Below are 23216 nucleotides of genomic sequence, written 5' to 3' on the forward strand. Positions count from 1 at the left end.
ATAATTTGTTCAAGCAGCAGAGGGAGCCAATGTATTATTTTAATTTTTTCTTTAAGTGTTGGGAATATTCTCAGTTTCTATAACAGAAAAATATCACTTAATTTTAAAATTACAAATTTGATGCCTTATTTTTTATCATTATGTGATCTTTAATATTTTTAATTAAGTGTAACAAGTTACATGTAAAAAGTTGATAATATTATTACATAATATTTTGGAAGATGTTTAACCCTTTGCATTTCCAAAGTAAGCAATAACATTCCCTCAGCTAATTCTTTAAATGTGAGCCAACTATATTATTTGACTACCGCAGCTAACACCACAGGGAAAAGACTATGTAACAAAAATGTCATTTAAATTAACATTATTGTCTAAAGTGTCACAAATGTAAAGGAACCACAATTCTATTGGACTGCCTAGTTTGTCTATTTGTACTTTGAGAAGGTACTTTAAGGGTAAAAACTTTTTATAATCAAAAGGTCACAATGAATTGAAAAAAATGAAAGCCTCACTTAAAAAACAAACAGGCTCCCTGCCTCAATTCTTGGTACCTTTCTAATTCACTCTTCACACTATTACCAAAATAATCTTAAAATTCAAAAGTCATGTTACTTCCTCCCACTGACTTCCCAGCTCCTACAATAAAGATCAAAGTCTTTGACTTACAAGACCATACATGATTTGAACAACACCCAATTTTCTACTCTCAGATCTTGCCAAACTCCCTCTTCATCTCTGAACTCCAATCGTGGCAATCTATTTTAGTTCCGGGGATCCACCACAGGGCCTTTGAACACGCTGGTCCTGAATCTTGGAATGTTCTCCCACCTGTACTGTCCTCACTTATCCATCATATCTCTACACAGGTCACTTCCTCAGAAAAGCCTTACAGCTAGGTCCAGCATTCTATCTATATCCTACTCTTATGGCTTCCTATACTTTTCCTTTTTGCCACTTAAACAGCTAATAATTTATATCTATATGAGTAATCAATATTTAATATTTACATAACTGGTCAATATTATAAATATTAAATTATTTCACTATTAAGTTATAAATATCAAACTTTTAATATGATTATAATATAATTAGAATACATTTATAATTGTTATAATATTAATAGAAGATTAAATGATAAATCCTGAAAACTTCATAAGGACATACCATTTCTCTTCTGCTCATCTTTGAGTTTCCAGTTCCTATTACAGGACGTGTGTGGTCTTAGTCTGCTTGGGATGCCATCACAAAATACCAGAGACTGAATGACTTAAACAATAGCAACTTATTTTCTCTCAGTTCTAGAGGCTGAAGGTTTGAGATCAGGGTGCCAGCATGTTCTGGCTCTGGCAAGGGCTCTCTTTCTAGCCTGCAGGTGGCTGCTTACTCACTGTGTCCTCACAGGATCTCTTTCTCTTTTCTTCCTTTTATAGAGCCACAGTCCTATTGGATTAAGGCCCCATCTTTATGCTCTCATTTAACCTTCATTAACTCCTAAAGACCCTATCTCCAGATATAGTCACACTGCACCTTTAAAATATGCACTTGGAGGGCATACAATTCAGTCCATAGCATAGCATGTGCTAAGACTAGTATGGAACAAATATATGGTATCACTAAGAAGAGCGAACACAAAGTATTAAAAATGTAATAAGCAATAAAAATATTTATTTCAATATTACAGCCATTGAAGGAAAAATACCACCAGAATAAAGCCAGAGAGAAAATAAGCAAATTATCTAACCAAAAAACATGAGGGAGGAGGTATATACTCTAATAATCAATTCAACATTCATCAGTCCTATTCATGTCAGCCACTGCATTGGCAATGGTGTTATACAGATGAAATACTTCATAGCCTGGTGATGGAAGAAGTCATAACCTAATAATTAAAGTGTTTTATTGTAAGTGTTTGACCATCCCTCAGCTCCCAATTATCTGAACCCAGTAGAATTTGGTAACTGCCCCTAAAAGTCTCATAACTACAATGAATGTTGACCAACGATTTCTTTTAAAACCAATGGACACTTTTAACTCTCATTTAGGGTCTTTACATATGGATATAGAGTTTGTATGCTAACTGCACAAATCCAGGGCAAACCTTTCACAAACTAGCTCCCTCTAGAATTGTGCAGTATACAATCTACACACTGAAGGAAATGTCTGATCTTCTAGATCTCATTTAACATTTAACACGAATCATCAACACTTTTTTTTTCCTAGAGAATGTTCGTTCCTTGACTTCCATAATATTGTATCCTAATTTTCGGTTCTATTTTTTCACTCTTTTTTTTCTCCTTTGTGGAGCTTCTCTTTTTCTGTCTGTCCTATAAGTGTTCCTGTATGATAGGAACTACTTAACTCTCACTCCATTCATACACTGCATGGTAATCTCATCTACTCTCACAGCTTCACCTAAAACTTATATGCTGATGATCCACAGTTTTAGTTCAGGTCTCTCTTCTGAATCCCACATCCATAGAACTGAGCAGCCTCCTAAAATATTTGAATATTCTACAGGCCACATAAACTTCACATGTCCAAAACCATAACAAAACTAACTAAAACTAAGGACGCCACTCCCTAACACAGATTGCACAAATGGAGACCATTTCTGTTATTTTATTTCTACATCTTTAGGGTCTTTGTCGCTGTTATTTTGTTTTTGGTTTTTGCCCACATTTCATCTATCTCAGGTCTGGATGCAAGGTCGAAGTCCCCCTTTCTCCTTGTGGACGTTGTAGATTGTCTGAAAACTCCATTCTAAATTCCCTTTCTCATGTCTTACAGCATGCCAGTGGCTGGATAACTAAAGCTCAAATATCCCAGTTTCCCTTACAATTCAAATTCCACACCAAGCTAACTTTGACAAACCTGATACACCCACACAACATTACAAAAGCAGAACTGATGGCTGCATTTGTAGTGTTTCTTGTGGCAAATTTGGTTTTGGAGGTACATGATTATTCTGCAGCAAACATCACAGCAATTCTAGTGTCCAGTTCCTAGCTTTGGAAGGGCTGAGACAAAGAATGTGAGACTTCCATTTCCTGGCAATGGTCAGGGCTAAAGAAGGCAATTGGTCCTGGAGTCAACAGCTATTGATGTTGTTTCCCCGGTTTCCTTATTCTCTATGTTGTTCTGAGAGCCATTTCATGTCTGCATGCGGAAGACAGGAGATACAGCCCAGGGCACCCTCAGGATGGAAAGAACCTAAGGAGAAACTCCCTACACAAAGCTGATTATAACCTCAGTATGAGGGTAAATGAGAAACCTGTTTCTCAGAGGGCACACAAGGAAACTTGCCTAACTTTGGTATTCAGTAGAAGGAGAGGAAAAAACATTTCCCCTCACAATATAGATTTTCTTAAACAGTACAACACATAAAGGACAGAACTAATACATTCATCAAATTATGAATTTCTTTTCAACAAAGACACCACAAGAATGAAATATAAGTTACATAAACTGGGAAAAAAATAGTTGCAATACAATAACCAAAAAAAGATTAGTATTTAGAACACAGAATCTCCAAGTATCAAAAACAAAACATCCTAATAGAAAAATAGGCAAGAAAAAAAGACATTTTGCAGAAAACACAATTGACCTCTGAGAATGAGATGTTAAATGTTGGTGAAGATGTGAAATTACAGCAATGCTGAACTATTGCTGGTGAGACTGTCATTTGAAAACAGCATTGCCCAGTAAAGTTGAACATGCACATACCCTATGATGCTGGAACTCCATTTCTAGTAATACTAATGCCAATGTGTGCAAAGATATGCATAAGAAAGTTCACAGTAGCACTGATTATAAGAGCAAGACAAATAGATGTAACCCAAATGACTATCAACAAAGACTTTAGAGATCTTTCGACAAGAATTTCAACAAGACTTTAGAGATCCTAAGGACCAGAGTATATTCTGGAATACTATCCAGAAGTGAAAATGAACTAAATCTACACTCGACATGGTGATACTGAGTAAAAACAGCAATTTCCAGAATAATCACAGTGTAATTTCATTTACAGAAAGTTCATAAACAAAACACTTATTATATATATGGCTTATTTTTAACTGTACAGTTACTTTAATAGGTGATAAATTTAGCAACCTTTCAGCACAGTACTGATAAAATTACTTTGGGGTTCTAATAATTTCTTTTGCAGTTTCCTTTAAAGGATCCTTTCATGTTCATTTTTAATATTTTGATAATGTATACAGATTTATAAAATATAAAATATGTTTTATAAAGGGAATTTAAAGAAAAGAAAATACCAATATGCCCACTACCAAGATTAAGAAATTTAACATTAACATTACTTTAGAAGCCCCCCTCAGAGTCACTGCTTCATATTACTCCTTCTGCTAAGACTTAACCATGATATTGAATTATCCCTTCATTTTAAAATAATTTGTGTGTATTTTATATATATTTAGTACATAATTTTTATGTATTTTTAATTACAGATGCAATTTTATATAAATGAATATATTTTTACTTTATAAGGTATTTTCAATGGTTTACATCTTTTATTATGTTTATACATTTTATTTTACATATAAATCTACAGAGACAGAAATAAGATTGGTATGTTGCCTGGGGATGGGAGCAGGACAAATAGGCCTGAGGAAACTTTATGGGGTAATGAAAATAGCTCAAAATTGCAATGTAGTGGTGGTTACACAACTAAAAATCATTAAGTTATTATCTAACAATGGGTGAATTTTATGGTCTACAAATTATACTTTAAAATCTGTAAGACACAAACATATATATGTTCACATATTATCTTTTCTGCAAAGTCTCCTGTGACCAGCCCAGGCAGAATTTTGTTTGCATTCCTCTGTTAGAGTACTCCTCAGATCAGGCTACACTGGTTGGCCTATTTTCAACAAGACTTTAGAGATCCTAAGGACCAGAGTATATTTTTTCAACTCTGTATCACTCTTCCACTATCCATCCCAATACATCCTACAGCAGTGCTAGAATTGTTCTAGGTCATTAAATATGTTTTAATGAATGAATAAGTGGGAGTTCTCCAGGTAAATAAAAGGATCAGCCACTCCAGTGAGAAGAAGTGATATCATATGATATCCTGAAGGAAGAGCAAAGGCAGCAGAGTGTGTGGAGGTTATGAGCACTGGCTCTGGAGCCTCATTGCCCAGTCCAATTGCAGCTGCACTTCTTAGTAGCAGTGTGAACTTGGGAAAATTACCTAATCTTCTCTGCCTCAGTTTCCTTATCTAGCAAATGGAGATGATAGGTTATCTTCCTCAAAGAGTTACTGTAAGGAATGAATAATATTTTTAAAGCATTTAAAACAGTTCCTAACCAGCAAGTACATAAAAAAGTACTCTACATCATTAGTCACCAAGGAAATGAAAATTAAAGCTATAATGATATACCACTATACGTCCATCAGAATGGCTAAAATTATAAAGACGGAAAATACTAAGTATTGGCAAAGATGTAACTGGAATTCTCATATGTTGCTACCGAAAGTGAACATAAACTTTGAAAAACTACTAACAATTTCTTAAGAAATTAAACTATACCTACCCCCATGACCCCAAAAATCCATTCCTATGCATATATTAAACAGAAATAATAAAACATGACCACAAAATTTATAAAAATTTTGATAGCAGTTTTATTCATAACTTAAAACTGGAACGAATGCCAATGTCCTTCAGCAGAAAAAAATTGATAAACTGTGGTATATTCATAAATGGCACATAGCTCAGGAGAAAAAAGGAACACACTACTGACACATGCAAAACATAAATCTCTAAAACACTACGCTGACACAAGTAAGTCAGGCACAAAAGAGTGCATGCTGTATTATTCCATTTGAAGGAATGTAAAGAACAAGCAAACCTAGACTATGGTGAAAGACATCAGTGAGAGGGAGACCACTGCCTGCAGAAGGGCAAGACAAAAATTCCTGGGGTGATGCAAATGCATATCTTGATCTGATTCATGGCAGGGCTGATAAAACTTATCAAGTTGTACATTTAATTGTTGTATTACATATAAGTTATATCCACCAAAATACTCTTAGCATAAAAAGTTTTGGATTTTTTCCTAATTAAAATGTTATTTCAAGTCATTAAAAAGTAATCGGTTCGAGACCAGCCTGACCAACATGGTGAAACCCCATCTCTACTAAAAAATACAAAAATTAGCCAGGCATGGTGGCAGGCACCTGTAATCCCAGCTACTTGGGAGGCTGACGCAGGAGAATCACTTGAACCCAGGAGGTGGAGGTTGCAGTGAGCCAAGATCACGCCACTGCACTCCAGCCTGGGTGACAGAGCAAGACTCCATCTCAAAAATAAGTATTTGGCATGTAGTAAGTATGCAATCAAAGTTATCTACTATTATCAGTTTAGACTAGCTAATTTGTTAAAGTGGAAGGGAAACCATCATGATCAAATCTAACTGAGGTAAAACAACGAAACAAACAAAAACCAAAAAGCTGAGTATGTCTCCCAAAGAAGCGGAAGAAAACAATGACAGGTGATTACAGTCACTCTGTCTGTTAAATTTAGAATTTCCTCCAAACTCCATTAATTACTTTCTAGTTCATGCCTCTTTGATACTGCTCTTAGAGAAGAAATTTTTATTTTTGTTGTTTAAAAACACTCATTTTTTAATCAGGATGACCAAACACACACTTGAATATTATTCAGGTTTTCCTATGGGTTACTTTTATATTACACATGAACTTTCTCTTCTAGGCCCATAGTGAATACAAAAAAACCCTATATAACAAGTTTCCAATTCTTACTAGGATTCTGAATTTAATTGTGCAGTGATTACTGAGGCTCACTCATAGTGGGAATAAAAAACATTGACTATTATCTTCAGCTTATGCCTATAACATTGCACTTAAAACACTAAGGTCATATTAATATTTGTAATTAAAGGCAAAATTAATTTTAACTGTGGAAGGGGATGCTTTTTGAATACCACTTTAGAATGTTTTCAGTGGGTCAGGTGAAATAAGTTGAGAGACAAAGAGTCATGACAAAGAACTATAAATATTCTTAATAAGGTAGAGAAGAATAAGTGTGCATGTGTGTGGATAGGCCCACAGCACTCCTCTACCAGGAAACTGAAGACTGGAGTTACCAATACTCACCTTAATCACTTGATTCTCAAGATACTCCATAAAACAACCAGAGCTTGCTATACATTTTCTACATTTCCAACAACGAAGAATACTTGTTTCCTCTTGACTATGATTTTTAGTTATCAATTCTCTGCTTCTTTTCATCTGTGGAAACATTAGTGTATTTTTAGAATGTTAAACTGTCAGATAAACTGGACTTTCTAAATCCTTAACATGGCATTAGCTACAAGTGGACAGTAAAGCAGGGAACTATCATTTATTAAGGTACCTACCAGTTATCAGGTCTTAGGTTTGGGGCACTCTATACATTACATCTGAGATTGAAAATTCCAATTAATTATGATGATACATTATGTTAATGACTACCAGCTTATTTTCTTTGTGCACAAAGTTTTGTATCTACTGCTTTTCATTTGTCTCTCACTAAAAGTGGTAAACACAATCTGTAGAGTCAATTCAATAAGTTACTGCAGTAGTTTTTTTGTTTGTTTGTTTTTAGACAGGGTCTCACTCTTGTCACCCAGGCTGGGGTACCGTGGCACAATCATAGCTCACTATAGCCTCGAACTCCTGGGCTCAAGCAATCCTCTTGCCTCAGTCTCCTGAGTACCAGGGTAACTATAGGAGTGCACCACCACACTTGGCTAATATTTTTTATTTTTTATTTTTTACTTTCTGTAGAGACAGGGTCTTGCTTGGTAGCACAGGCTAGTATCAAATTCCTGGCTTTCCAAGCAATCCCCCTGCCTCAGTCTCCTAAAGTCCTGAGATTACAGGCGTGAACCACTGCATCTGGCCTACAGTGGTTTTAAAGAGTCATGACAAAGAACTAAATATTCTTATAAGTAGCATGTTTTGAATAGTCGTACCATTAAATTTTAAAAATAGGATTTACTGAGTTGTTAATTCTGTGAAAATTGGAAGTGCCTACCTTAAATTGCTAGCAAAATTCCTTTATCCTGAAAGCAACAAAGTCTCCACTATATTGTACTTATTGGAACAGTTAACTATATACTACATCTTGTATATAATCAAGCAAGACTCAGAGAACAGCCCCACCAAATTTGTAATCTATTTTTGCACCTGAGATTTTATGTCAATACTTTGATTTAAGCCAATTTGGGATAATAGTTTCACACTAATATATAACAATTCCAAAATAGGTACAGGGTGTTAAATAACTTGTCTGGTAATTATCCATTACAAAGAAAGGCAACATTAATTTATCAGGCTACCCACATGGGCCTGCCTAGTTCCCTGGCCACATTTCCTCATTTGTTCATTCAGTTCTCATTCGTCCAACACTTATTGAAAGCTACCTATGTGCCAGACAATGAGTCAAACTCTGGGAACATGAAAATGAGTAAAACTTACTTTCTGTCTCAGAGGTGCTCACTATGCTACAGATCAACAGTTTTTCAACTGTAGCACATAGAATCACTTGGGAAGCTTTAAAAGAACAGTGATGCCTAGGACCCACTCCTAGAAATTTTTACTGATTCTGAGATGGGGATGGAGGTAGAAATGGACATATAAAAAAAATTACCCGAGGGAATCTACAGTATGGTCAGGGTGAACACGGAGACATGCATACTATTAACAGTTAAGTAAAATGCAACTATAAGAGAGGGAACATGGACAGACAGTAATCAACTTTAAAGGTAGGACTTAAAGAACTCTGGCTCAGAGGGCACAGCAAGCCCCTCTAGTTCAGACCTTCAAGTAGACAGGCTGCAGTTCTGTCTCTACTGACCCATCTTCAGAATGCATCTTAGCCCAATTGACCACTCCATTTTAACTATGACCTCAATGACCACCAAAAATCATTTAATTTGGCCGGGCGTGGTGGCTCATGCCCGTAATCCCAGCACTCTGGGAGGCCAAGGTGGGTGGATCATCTGAGGTCAGGAGTTCGAAACCAGCCTGGCCAACATGGTGAAACTCTGTCTCTACTAAAAATACAAAAATTTAGCCGTGTGTGGTGGCACATGCCTGTAGTCCCAGCTACTTGGGAGGCTGAGGCAGGAGAATTGCTTGAACTCGGGAGACAGAGGTGGCAGTGGGCCGAGATCGTGCCACTGCACTCCAGCCTGGGCAACAAGAGCGAAACTCCGTCTCAAAAAAAAAAAAAATTGTTTAATTTGCAAATGTTCTGCCCTCCCCTTTCTTCATTGTTGAAGCATGAACACACTTAACTTCTTTATTCTTCTTCTTTCCTCTCTTACCCTTCTTAGCCTCTTTTATCTTCATCTCCCTTTTAACCAGTGGTCCTCAGCCAGGATAGGGACTGCAGGGAGGATTCATACCAGAATCAAGTATGGAGAAACTCCACATCTGCCTGTGCCCTCCAACCCTGAAATACCTGCCCTCTTCTCCCTGAAATTTTTCCATGCCTTCTTGGGGTACAACTATGTAGTAGGAAAAAAACCCTGTAGGAGATTGTTGTAAGTCTTCATTTAAACACTGAAAACTGTACTCACTCTGTGTGACAATGCTTTCGTATCAATGATTTTTACATCTATAGATCTAGTTTTGGTCTTGTTCCAAAGCTCTAAACCAGTATTTTCAATTTCCAAATGCCAATGCACATCTCTCTATGAATCTCCTTCAGGGCCTTTGTACTGGCTGTTCACTCTTCATAGATCTGAGCTATTCTATATAGTAGCTACTAGCCAGACATGTTTATTGAGTGCTTGAAATGTGAGTTATCTAAATTGAGATGTCTAGATTTTGAAGTCTTCGTAGAAAAAAAGAATGTAAAATATCTCAATATTTTTAAGTACATGTTGAAATAATACTTTTAATATACTGAGTTAAGGAAAATGTATTATAAAATTAATTTAACCTGTTTCTTTGAATTTGTTTATGTGGCTTTATAGGTAAGGCTTGTGTTGTATTTCTACTGGATAACCTTTTTCTAGACCTCCTCACCTCTCCTGGGTCTCTGCATGGTTGGCTCCTTTCTCATCATTTAGATCTTGGTTCAACGTCACCTCCTCAAATATATAGTATAAGGAACACCTTGAATTTACTTAAATGCAAGTCAGTGGGCCACAATCTAAGAGATTCTAATTCAATGTTTCTAGGATGTAATCTTTGTATAAAGTTCAAATTTATCACTTACAATACTGCCAAATATCCATGTCTGAATATACAGTTTGCCAATCATTCAAGTAAAAAATAATGTGCCACTAAAAGGTACTGACTTCAACTCTCAACTAAAACAACTGAACATGGGTTTTTCCTCAAGACCATCATCAGCCATCAGTAGACTGCACAAGTGCTCTATGGGTTCTTCTCATTTTTTCCCACAAAGAATATTTTTAAAAAGATGTACTTAAAAGTAAAGATTTAATACAATATTATTTACTGCTTCGATAAACAGGTTTTTTGCATCTATATGGTGGTAAAGAATAAAAGGACTCCTAGTATAGATTGTCACCATTGCCTTGATTTTGCTAAGGGACCCGCAGTTTTACCCACTATTGCTTTTGTATTATTTGTGCAAATGTCAATACAGTGAAAAAGGCAAACAACATCTTAATATTACCAAGAAAACAGTTTTGACCGCATTCTTTGAAAAGGTCTCACAGACACCAGCGGCATGAAGCACATTTTGAGAAATGCTACTTTATGCAAAACAGCTATCTCAAAAGTGTTGTTTTTGAAAATCTTACTTCTCAATAACATTCTTTAAAATACTTAGGAATGAAAGATGAGTCCCTATGGAGAAACATATTTATAACAGATTAGGTTGAAATTTTTTATAATACCAAGCACTGGAATTATAACCTCCATAACGAAGTTGCATTTCTTTGTCTATCCTTTGCTATTTGCTACACTTAATGGTGAAATATCAGCATTTGACACAGTAATAATTCTACATTCGTGGGTCTCTAGTCTTTGCTGACCTTTTTATTTGTTATTCATAAATTTAAACGAGATGAGGTGGACAAAATTATAAATTAAAATTAACCTAAAGTTAGAAAATACGAATAAAACAATTTTTAAAATTGAAACAGAACTCAGATATCTTCTCCAAAGCAAGTTGGAGGGGGGATATAAGCATAAATGCTGTAACTGCCAAATTTTACCAATCTTTTAAGAAATAATCTTTATAACCTATAAACTGTAGTCCAGAAAAAAGAAAAGAAAAAACAGCTCCTCAAAATAATTCTATAAGAGTAATATAACTTTGATATATTAACTAGACAAGGAAATATAAAACTAGACAAGGAGAATATGAGAAAAATATGAACCAAACTATTTATAAACATAGATGCTAAAATTCTAAATAAAATATTAGCCAACAGAATCCATCAATGAATTAAAATAATAATACATTTTGACCAAGTAAGATTACTTTCAGGAATTCAAGAATGGTCAAAATTGGGTGAAAAACTATTCAATATACTGAAATAAAAGATTAAAAGAAAAAACATGCTCATCTTAAAAGCTGCAAAAAATATAACTCTCAGTGAAATTCAACATTTAGTCAGAAATGAAAAACAAAACCAAAAAACACCACCCTAGCAATAGAAGGAAACTTCCTTAACCTGAGAGAAAGGGAGTTTATCGAAAACATTAGCAATTATATAATACTTGATGGTGAAACTTTAAAATCATTCCATTAAAATCAGGGAGAACACAATGATGCTATTTGCCCTATTATTCAAATTTGTAGCAGGACTCCTAGCTAATGCTAGTAAATAAGAGTTATAGCATCCGAAAGCGTTAATGGTGGGAAAAAAAAAACAACTAAGTGCCTGTTAATACATGACATCATTTTTGGTTTTTAGGTTACAGGTGTTTCCATCTTGTTAGAAATACAACAGGCCCTTGAATAACATTGTTTTATTCAATATCAGTTATAAAATTGATAAGGAAAAGAAAGTCAATTTCCATTGTAACACTGATGAGAAAAATAATCAATTCCTGACCACAGTCACTGTGTGGAGTTTGCAAGCTCTCCCCCTATCTGTGCGGGTTTTCTGTGGGCACTGCAGTTTCCTCCCACGTCCCAAAGATATACATGTTAGATTAATTGGCATGTCTTAATGGTGCCAATCTGAGATGGTGGGAGTGTACCCTGTGATGGAATGGTGCCCTGTCCAGGGCTGGTTCCCACCTTGCACCCTGAGCTGACAGATTAGGTTTCTGCCACCTACAACCCTAAACTAGAATAACTGGGTGAATATTGATCTTATTTTCTTACATGTCTTGATTTCTTAAATGTCTGTATAGCTCACATTTACTTTAATGTTTAATATTAGAAGTGTTTTGGTCTTTACTTAAAAGTTTGATGTTTTTGTGGCCAGAAATATGCCATAGGCAATTAACTCTTATTTATATCAATTAGCCAATGGTAAAATTGGTTTCATTATACTAAATTCTGATTAAAGTTGCAGTTTCCAAGAACTTATCAATGACATTAAGTGAGGACTTACTGCACATAAATAACAACAGTTAGCAAGTTTGTTCCCTGATGCTGAGGAACTGGGGAGAACACACCCCTTTCACATGGTATTTCTTTATTTCCTAACTACACAGGAGGTGGTTAATAACAATTTGCTTACTACAATGATTTTAACTACATAACTTTCATACACTTGGTATATAAAACTTTCCTATATTAGTAAATATGCTTGGTTTAAAAATGTTTAAATTCAACTTTTGGACTTACATGAAATACTTTCAGTATTACTAATCAGCTAGAAGACACTCTACCCCCAATATGTACATTTGTCACTAGGATAACTGGTGAGGATAAGATCATGGAAAACATTTTCCTATACAGTTTTCCTTATTTGAAGGAGAAACCGTACTACTCAAAAAAAGAATCTCCTGGGATACAATGTTAAATTTATAAATAAGCTAACATAATACCTGATAAGCTTCTGTGGTGCTAGAAATATACTAATTTCTAACATACTACTAGTTTTCCTACTCTGGGTACTGGTATTTTACATACATATATACATGTTCAGTTTGTGAAAATTCATTTGCTGTATATTTGTGATCTGTTCATTTTTCTATATGTATATTTCAATATGAAAATTTCTTTTAAAACTTGTAACTTGTAAACAAGAAAAAAACAAACAACCCCATCAAAAAGTGGGCAAAGGATATGAACAGACACTTCTCAAAAGAAGACATTTATGCAGCCAAAAGACACATGAAAAAATGCTCATCATCACTGGCCATCAGAGAAATGCAAATCAAAACAACGAGATACCATCTCACACCAGTTTGAATGGCGATCATTAAAAAGTCAGGAAACAATAGGTGCTGGAGAGGATGTGGAGAAATAGGAACACTTTTACACTGTTGGTGGGACTGTAAACTAGTTCAACCATTGTGGAAGTCAGTATGGCGAGTCCTCAGGGATCTGGAACTAGAAATACCATTTGACCCAGCCATCCCATTACTGGGTATATACCCAAAGGATTATAAATCATGCTGCTATAAAGACACATGCACATGGATGTTTATTGCGGCACTATTCACAATAGCAAAGACTTGGAACCAACCCAAATGTCCAACAATGACAGACTGGATTAAGAAAATGTGGCACATATACACCATGGAATACTATGCAGCCATAAAAAAGGATGAGTTCTTGTCCTTTGTAGGGACATGGATGAAGCTGGAAACCATCATTCTCAGCAAACTATCACAAGGACAAAAAACCAAACACCGCATGTTCTCACTCATAGGTGGGAATTGAACAATGAGAACACATGGACACAGGAAGGGGAACATCACACACCGGGGACTGTTGTGGGGTGGGGGGAAAGGGGAGGAATAGCATTAGGAGATATACCTAATGTTAAATGACGAGTTAATGGGTGCAGCACACCAACATGGCACATGTATACATATGCAACAAACCTGCACGTTGTGCACATGTACCCTAAAACTTAAAAGTATAATAATAAAAAAAAAACTTGTAACTTTAAAGTGTGTCTCTCTTCCTTTCCCTCTTTTCCTCTCATCAATATAACCTCATGCTTGCCTCTGTTTGATAACAGTAGGTAAAGGGTGCCCAATATGGGGCAGTGTCTACAGTGACAACTCTTATTATTGGGCCCTGGTTAAAAGGTCAAGGTTTTCGGATAGGTAAAAGTCAAGCCCTTGCAATGAGACAAGAAATCACAGATGTGTTTTCCCACCATTGCCCATATGGGGATTACTTATCTATCACCAAGGAAAAATTGGAGAACAAGAAAGTGTGGAAATGAACCCAGGCTGATCTTTCATTATAAAAGTGATATATAACAGATATATTTATATGTGGATAAACAGTACCAGCCCTTGTCACTACCAAAGAACTGGTTAAATGCTAAAGAAGACTTTCATAATCCAAATCCTAAACAATTGGGAATGGGCCAAGATAGAAAGATCTAATGTAATGCTGAGAACCTCTCAAAACAGATAACTTTGTGATTTGCTATCCTTTATATGGACTGATGTTAATTTTTTTTTTAAAAAAGCTTTATTAAGATATAATTGGTATACAAAAATTGCATATATTTAATATATACATTTTGATGAGTTTGGACATATGTATATGCCCAAGATTCTACCACCACAATCAAGGTACTTGATATATCCATCACTTCCAAAAATTTCCTTGTTCTTTGTAGGGTTTGGTTTTGGTTAAGAACACTTAAAATGAAATCTATCCTCTTAACATATTTTAAAGTGCATAATACTGTACTGTTAACTATAGGTAATATATTGCACATCAGATCTGTAGAACTTATTCATCTTACATACCTAAAACTGTATACCCATTAAGCAACAGTTACTGATTTCCTTTCCCCCATCCCGACAGTCACAATTCTATTCCCTGCATCTATGAGTTTGACTATCTTAGGTAACCTCATATAAGTATAATAATGTATTTGTCCTTCTGTGACTGCCTTATTTCACTTAGCATAATGTTCTCTAGGTGCATCCATTTTACAAACGGTAGGATTGCCTTCTTTTTCGATGCTGAATGTTTCATTATATATATATATACATGCCACACTTTCTGCATGCATTCATTTGTCAATAGGCACCTGGTTTTTTCTCCCCTTATTTTGGCTACCCTGAATAATGCTGAAATGAACATGAGGATGCAATTATCTCTTTGAGACTGTTATTTCAATTATTCTGTATATACATCAGACATAGGATTGCTGGATCATGTGGTAGTTCTACTTTTAATTTTCTGAAGACCTCCATACTGTTTTTTGTTTGTTTGTTTTTTGAGATGGAGTCTCACTCTGTCGCCCAGGCTGGAGTGCAGTGGCGCGATCTCGGCTCACAGCAACCTCCGCTTCCTGGGTTCAAGTGATTCTCCTGCCTCAGCCTCCTGAGTAGCTGGGATTACAGGCACGCGTCACCACGCCCAGGTAATTTTTGTATTTGTACTAGACACAGGGTTTCACTGTGTTGGTCAAGCTGACTTCGAACTCCTGACCTCACGATCCGCCAGCCTCAGCCTCCCAAAGTGCTGGGATTACAGGAGTAAGCCACTGCGCCCGGCAACTCCATACTGTTTTTAATAGTGACTACACCATTCGATATTCCCACCAAATGTGTACAAAATTTCTCTACATCCTGGCCAACCCTTACCTTTTATTTGGTAATATCCTAACAGGTGTGAGACAATATTTCATTGTAATTCTGAACTGCCTTTCCCTGATGATTACTGATATTAAGAACCCTTTCATGTATCTAGTGGCCATTTGTATGTCTTCTTAGCAAAAATGTCTATTCAAGTCTATTACCCATTTTTAATTGTTTTGTTTGCTATCTCAAAATCAAGCATATATGATCAAGTGATCTTTGACAAGGGTGTCAAGACCACAGTGGGTGAATAGGACAGTTTCTTCAACAAATGATGGTGAGAAAACTGGACACCCACATGCAAAAAAAATAAAATTGGACCCCTATCTTACACCATATGCAAAAATCAACTCGAAATGAATTAAACACTTAAACAGTAATATCTGAACCTGTAAAACTCCTGGAAGAAAACAGAGAAAGTCTTTTGGCATTAGTCTTGGAAAGCATTTCTTGAATTTGACACAAAATGGACAGGCAATAAAACCAAAAATAGACAAGTTAAACTACATTAAACCAAAAAGTTCTGCACAGCAAAGGAAACAATCAACAGAGTGAAAAGGCAACTTATGGAATGGGATAAAAATATTTGGAAACAATTTAGATAAGGTGCTAATATAAAAACATAACAATCTTCTAAAATTCAATAGCAAAACATAAGCCAATTAAACACTGACATATTAGTCTTTAAAGTCATTAGACAACAGAAAAAATATGTTTGTATTTCATGCATTGACCTTTGTGAAATAGTCTATATTTTCTATCAGAATAGTAAAGAAAGACAATTTCCAATTAGTGCTTTCTAGCAGTTTCATCACCTTGTATTAATATCTAAGTATCTGGGGGGAGGAGAAGGATGAATAGGTGAAATGTAGGAGAATTTTAGGGCAGTAAAACAATACTGTATGATATTATAATGGTGGACACATGATGTTATACATTTGTCAACATCCACAGAACTATACAACTCCAAGAATGAATCCTAATGTAAATTATTAATTTTAGTTAATATTCATTGATCAATTGTAACAAGTGTACCACATTAATACAAAACGTTAATGATAGGAGAAACTGCATGGTAAGAGGAAGTGTTCTGTACTTTCCATACAGAAATAAATGGGAACTTTCTGTAACTTTCTGCTCATTTTTTCTATAAACAGACTGCTCTAAAAATAGTCTACGAATTAAAAAAACTATTTTGACTTCTAATAACAATACCATCTACTCAAAGTTACTGGTATTCATTAACAAAAAAAGGAGAAGTTTACTTTTGTCTTGGGTTTTTATACCCTTCTTTTGAAATTTAGTATCAACACTGCTTTTCTAAATGTAAAAAAAAGTTACGCTTTGTCAGTATGATATATGTACTAGTCTGCTTGGGTTTCAATAACAGAATACCACAGACTAGGGGGCTTAAACAACAGAAAATTATTTTCTCACAGCTCTGAATGCTGGAAATTCAAAATTAAGATGTTGGTAGGGTTGTTTTCTGGTGAGGCTTCTCATTTTGGCTTGCAGACAGCCACATTCTTACTGTGTCCTCACATGGCCTTTCCTCTGTGCATGTGTACTTCTGGTGTCTCCTCCTCTTAGGAACAGGAGTCCTACTGGGTTACAGCCCCACCCTTTTGACCTCATTTAACATTAATTACCTCCTTAAAAACCTTATCTCCAAATTGGGGGTTAGAACTTCAACATATGGATTTAGGGGAGAGGACAATATTCAATCTGTAACATTCCTCCCTCTGGACCCCCAAATTCATGTCCTCTTCACATGCAAAAAAACATCCACTCCATCCCAACAGCTCCCAAAAGTCTTAACTCACGTTAGCATCAACTCCAAATCCAAAGTCGCATCTAAATATCATCTAAATCAGGTATGGATGAGACTCAAGGTATAACTAATCACGAGGCAAAATTCCTCTCCAGCTGTGAAACTGTGAAAGCATGCAATGTATATGCTTCTAAAATACAATGGTGGCACATGCATAGGGTTGCCATTCCCATTCTAAAAGGGAGAAATCAGAACAAAGAAAGGGGTGACAGGTTGCAAGCAAGTTCATTACCTAGCAAGACAAATTAAGGCACAATAATAATCCTTTCTGGCTTAATAGTCTGACCTACAGGCCCACCATAACAGCGGCTTTGTTTTCTCGGCCCACTGAGATGGCAGACCTGCTCCCTTGGCTCTGGGTGGCAGCCTTGCCCCTAAGGCTATGGACACAAGTATACAAATATTCAACTGCTAAAACTGAAGAGATGGCCCTATACTCAAACTGAGGAAGAAACAGCCTTAGCCCTGTGAGTCTGTGTGCTCTGGGCCTGTGGAGGCATCTCTGTATCATCTTTGGGTCCTTATCTTTTGTTGAAGGATAAGGCATATTCATAGCCAGATAGGCCTATGGTCCTTTTCTGTAGAATCCCAGAAGTCTCAAAGCCTTCCTTTATTTTGTCCTGTCTTGTCTCCTTTAATCCAAAATGGCAGTATCTCTGCTGCTATAATCCCATCATAGTATTATGGATGGAAAGATTGTCCAACGATACAGTGAGTGTCCTCTCCAAAACATGCTTTCCAGTATTTATTATGCAATATAAACAGGCTGAGAATTTTCAGAATCTTAATTTCTGGTTCCCTTTAGCTTAAAATTCCTTGTATAATTCATCTTTCTCCTTTTGAGCTGACTGTAAGCGGTAAGGAGAAACCGGGCCACATCTTCAACACTTCGCTTACAAATCTCCTCTGCTAAATATTCAAGGTCATCACTCACAAGTTCTACCTTCCACAAAGCACTAGAATACAATTCAGCCAAGGTTTTTCTTTTCTTTTTTTCTTTTTTTGCCACTTTATAACAAGGACTACCTTCTTCCAATTTCCCATAACACAGTCCTCACTTCTGTCTGAGACTTCACCAGAATCACCTTTAACATCCACATTCCTACCAATGATTCCTTCAAGTTAATCTAGGCTTTTTCTAACAGAGGCATCAAAACTCTTCCAGCCTCCATATGTTACCTAATTCCAAAGTGTTTCTACATTTTTATGTGTTTGTTACAGAAGAATATCAATTCACAGTACCAAAATATGCACTATTCTGCTTGGGCTACCATAACACAATACCACAGACTGGGTGGCTTAAACCAAAAAAATTTATTGTCTCATAGTTATGGAGGCTGAAAGTCTAAGATCAAGGTATTGGCAGGGTTTCTTTCTGGTAAGACCTCTCTTCTTGGCCTGCAGATGGCCACTTTCCTGCTGAGTCCTCATATGTCCTTTCCTCTGTTTGTGTATACTTCAGATGTCTCTTCCTCTTCTTACAATTACACTAGTCCTATTAGATTGGGGTTTCACCCTGTGACCTCATTTAACCTTAACTTTCCCTTTATGACCTCATGTCCAAATATAGTCACATTGGGAGTTAAGGCTTTAACATATGAATTTTGGGACAGGTGGTGAGGGACACAATTCAGTCCATAACAGTACCTATAGAACCCAAGCCAGTCCTCCCAATTTTGCCATTATTAGAATGCTCATGTTTATTACGTGTCTTTTCTGTTATACTTCATGCATAGAATAAAGTCATGGCACAAAGAAAACCCACCAAATATTTCTCAAAGGGTAAAAATCCTGTTAGTGAACAAGAAAGAAAAATCAAGAAGAGAAATGACCAAAGAATTTAGAGCTCCCTTAGCAATTATCAATATCTTTCTTAAAACTTAAGATAAAAATTCAAGTGAGGTAAAATTGATAAATTTACGAAAGGAGCAAAGCATACCAACTTAGAAAATAAAATGCTTAAATAATTTAGCCAGTTCAAACCATCTCAGGGCAAATAATATTTCCAAAAATTTTTTTAAACTATCCATACCTCCTGGGCACTTAAAAATATGTACTTTTTTTTTGTTTACGAGAACCATAATGTATTTGTAACCATTAAGTTTAGCATAATTAATCACCTAAAGGTTGTATACTGTAAGTGCTCAGGACCTTATGTCTCCAGAAAATGAGAAAGAACATTCCTTTTGTAGATATAAAGAAATAGCATGTCCTTAATGTAAGGGAAATCTCATTGTTACACAGGGCATAGCAATCCCAACAGTAATCCATAACTGCTTTGTTGAAATGGGCTTTGGCATCCGTGGCTGTTAACATGAGCAGAACATCATACATAATAACTCTGTCAGATGAGCTGCACAGATATTAATTATTTTGTAAAACTAATTACATGTCAGCTCACCCTACTGATATTGAATCTTCTTGATGCCTATTGTGAGCACGGAAGAACTGAAATAAAAGGAGTCCAAATCCAAACAGGCCACAGCAAAGAAATACTAGCAACACTACAGTCAATGATCTGTGAAATGCTGCAAAAACGTAAAATGGCTGAACTTGCAAAACAACAGACAATCACCTAATTTGTTCGTGAATCATTTAAGAACACCTTAGGACACAAAAAGTATTCCTATGTTAAGTAAAAATTAAAACAGCTTCTCACAGTTATGGCCAGATGCCTGTGGAATGTATGTGCCTTACTTACTTAGTTCAATGAATATTTCAAGTACCTGTATTATTTGGTGAAAGACAGTTTGTAATCCGGGATCCCTCTCATATTACTGTTCAATCTTTGTGAAAGATATCAGATACTTCATCTACACAAATAGACGGTGTCAGGTGATTTCTAAACTGTCATTTTATAATTCTATGCTGCAGTAATGAAAACATTTGAAACTGCTAATTTATGAACTTAAACTGTCCAACACGAATTACAGAGAGAGAGACCACAGTCTTCTTAAATAATTGTTGGTGTTATATACTTCTGTGTTTGAACATGATAAAGTCAACTTCAATAGTTTAAATGGTTCTGCATATGCTTTGGTGTTCACATCTATAAGTATTTTTCCTATCTCCATCTAGCCACCTCTCACCTTCCTTATTTCTACTTTTCTTCTACCTTCTCTGGGTTTGTTGAGTTAGGCAGAGTGCAATGCATAATAAACAACCTTAATGACAAAAAGTAGTATGAATTTGTCATTGTACTTGCTACCAGTACTTCATATCCTGTCCCATAGGTTCTTAAGTCACATACTTCAATTAAAGTTGAATAGCACTTCTTTATTCTTGTAAACTGACTCATTTTCCTTTTTCTCACAAATATATCTCAGGCACTTAGTCTTGAATGCCCACTGCAGTATTTCAATCCAAGTGACATCTTTAAGAATTATAAAATATTACTGAAGAAATGCAGACATGTGTTCTGATTAGTTTTGTCCATTTTAATTGCTACCTGTCTTTCATAAAATAGTGAATTTTAAAGAAGAATGAAAGTAATAATAAGCAGGACCCATATATTCACTGACTTCTAACACACTACTTTCTTATGGGAAAAATATATGAAAAGGTAGAAATTGCATGCGGAATTAAGAGAGTTGTACAAAATGCTGAAATACACTTTCCAAAATGTTGTGTGCATGTCGGTATTTACATGGGACTCTCAGAAATCATCATATGATGAGTATACAAGTTCTGGCTCCAAAGAAGAGTTTTCATTATTTTTGGAGATTCTTGAGCAATCCAGGACATGATACATCTAAATATAATTTTAATAAAGGTCCCAATAATATTTCTGATTGGACCATAAAGATACAGTAAAGAAGAAAATAAAATCAGGAAATTTCTTTTCAGTTAATATTCAATAATTATTTGCTGAGAAACTATTATTTTGTCCCAGAACATAAAGAATAACAAAGACATGTGCTATGAAAGCATACGAGAGGGTGAGAGGGGTTCTAAGCCAGTTGACTGGGAGAGAACAGGCAAAAATTGTCAGGGTTCTCAAAGGAAAACATCTAAATAAAGACTTGAGCCTGAGGTCAAATGGAGCCTTCTTCCTCCCAAGTGCTTCTCAGGCTGACTTCTTAGAAGGGGAAATACGGGCTAAAACATATTTACCTTATGTTAAATATATTAATATGACATAAAGTGTTGTTTTAACCAAATGTTGATAATAAGTATTTGTCTAATTTGCCATACTCTTACTAGATATATTCTTCTTGATATATCAGTAATCAAGAAAGGATTCAGATGAAAGGTGGCTGCATAGACAAGCACACTGAATTGGCTTCAAAATCCTTTTTACTTCAGGGCAAGAGGAATTGTCACAGAGACATTTTGTTTGATACAGAGGCAACTATACTAGGTTACCTCAAAAGATACGGCTCCAAAAAATTGCCAGATAATGGAGAAAAAAAAGCAGGTATTTCCTAGCAGATAAAACACTGGCCAATAAAGCACTGCCTGGGAAACCGAGAGACTTGGGCTTGTTTACTTACTTATCCCACCATCTTCCCCAAAAGAGAGTTTTACATTCCTAGCACTTTTATTGTTTGCTCTGTTCCTAAACAGCTTTTACCTTTGTTCATCTGATACCTTTGTTCATCTGTTACTTATGCCTTTATGTTGTACTTATGTCTTTGCATCACCAGATAACACACTAATGAGTACATCTGATTCTTCCTCTACTTGTAAACTCCCAGAGAAAGGGCATAAGCAGTAGCTCAAGTTTTTGTAGTCCCCCTCAATACCACAGGCTGCCTTGTATGTGACTATATATGTTGCTGAAATGAATTTGTGGCAATTAGAGCTACTGTTCTCTCTTTGGGCATTGAAAGGAAATCCAAACATATCAGGTATAAACCACATTCTTTATTTCATTTAAATTCACCTAAGAGCCAAACCAATGTTTAAATACATTAGGTTGAATTACATGGGAAAAAAACCTAATTAGAAACTAAATTATGATTTACATACTCATATGCTTCTGGTTGAATCAAAATGCTTGTCCTAGTATACAATACGCTTCTACAAGCTTCTGCCCTTTCCCTAGTAAACTCTTAATTTACTCATAATTACATAAAGTAAGAAAAGAAAAATGAGATAAAGCAGTACTTTTTAAATGAATTATCATATTTATTTTTAAATAAAACTCTGAATGTAAAACAGGACTATGTTTATGAAAAGTGTCAACTAACTCATCTACCAGACAAACACTGTTATGATGAAAAATGCTGCTACAGGAATATAGCCAAAAGTCAGATTAAGGTGATAGCAGTGAAGGTGTTAAGTTATCATCAAATTCTAGATATATACTGAAAGTAAAGCAGAGATGATTTCCAGACAGATTGGATGTAGAGTCTATGAGGATCTAAGGATCTCCAAATTCTTTGTCATAAGCAACTGTAAAGATGAAACTGCCATCAACGGGTAAGGGAAAGGGTGCCAGTGAAACAGAAAGGACAGTCAGGAGTTTGGTTTGTGATATATTTAGGTATGAGATCTCTGAACAAAAGATTTAAATGTGGGATGGTTCTCTAAAGCCATGAAAAAAAATGATATCTACAAGGTTGTGAGCATGGACAGAGAAAAGACCAAAGACTCAGCCCTGGGTTTACCTAAATTTTCTGGGGATAT

At 35.7% G+C, this 23216-nt stretch overlaps 1 protein-coding gene across 4 annotated transcripts in view; it reads right to left on the reverse strand.

Annotated features, from left to right (window-relative positions):
• Positions 1-23216, reverse strand: part of RNF180 (ring finger protein 180) — a 217903-nt gene that overhangs the window by 175510 nt on the left and 19177 nt on the right. For 2 of the 4 annotated variants that reach the window (XM_008952767.5, XM_034960036.3), the window contains exon 2: positions 7145-7279. The exons of the other annotated variants lie outside the window; for them this stretch is intronic. In XM_008952767.5, coding sequence (XP_008951015.2) covers positions 7145-7279 — 135 coding nt within the window. The remainder of the gene's footprint in view (positions 1-7144; positions 7280-23216) is intronic. 4 annotated transcript variants of the gene reach the window in all.

Source organism: Pan paniscus, chromosome 4 (assembly GCF_029289425.2).
Source record: "Pan paniscus chromosome 4, NHGRI_mPanPan1-v2.0_pri, whole genome shotgun sequence".
Taxonomy (NCBI): Eukaryota; Metazoa; Chordata; class Mammalia; order Primates; family Hominidae; genus Pan; species Pan paniscus.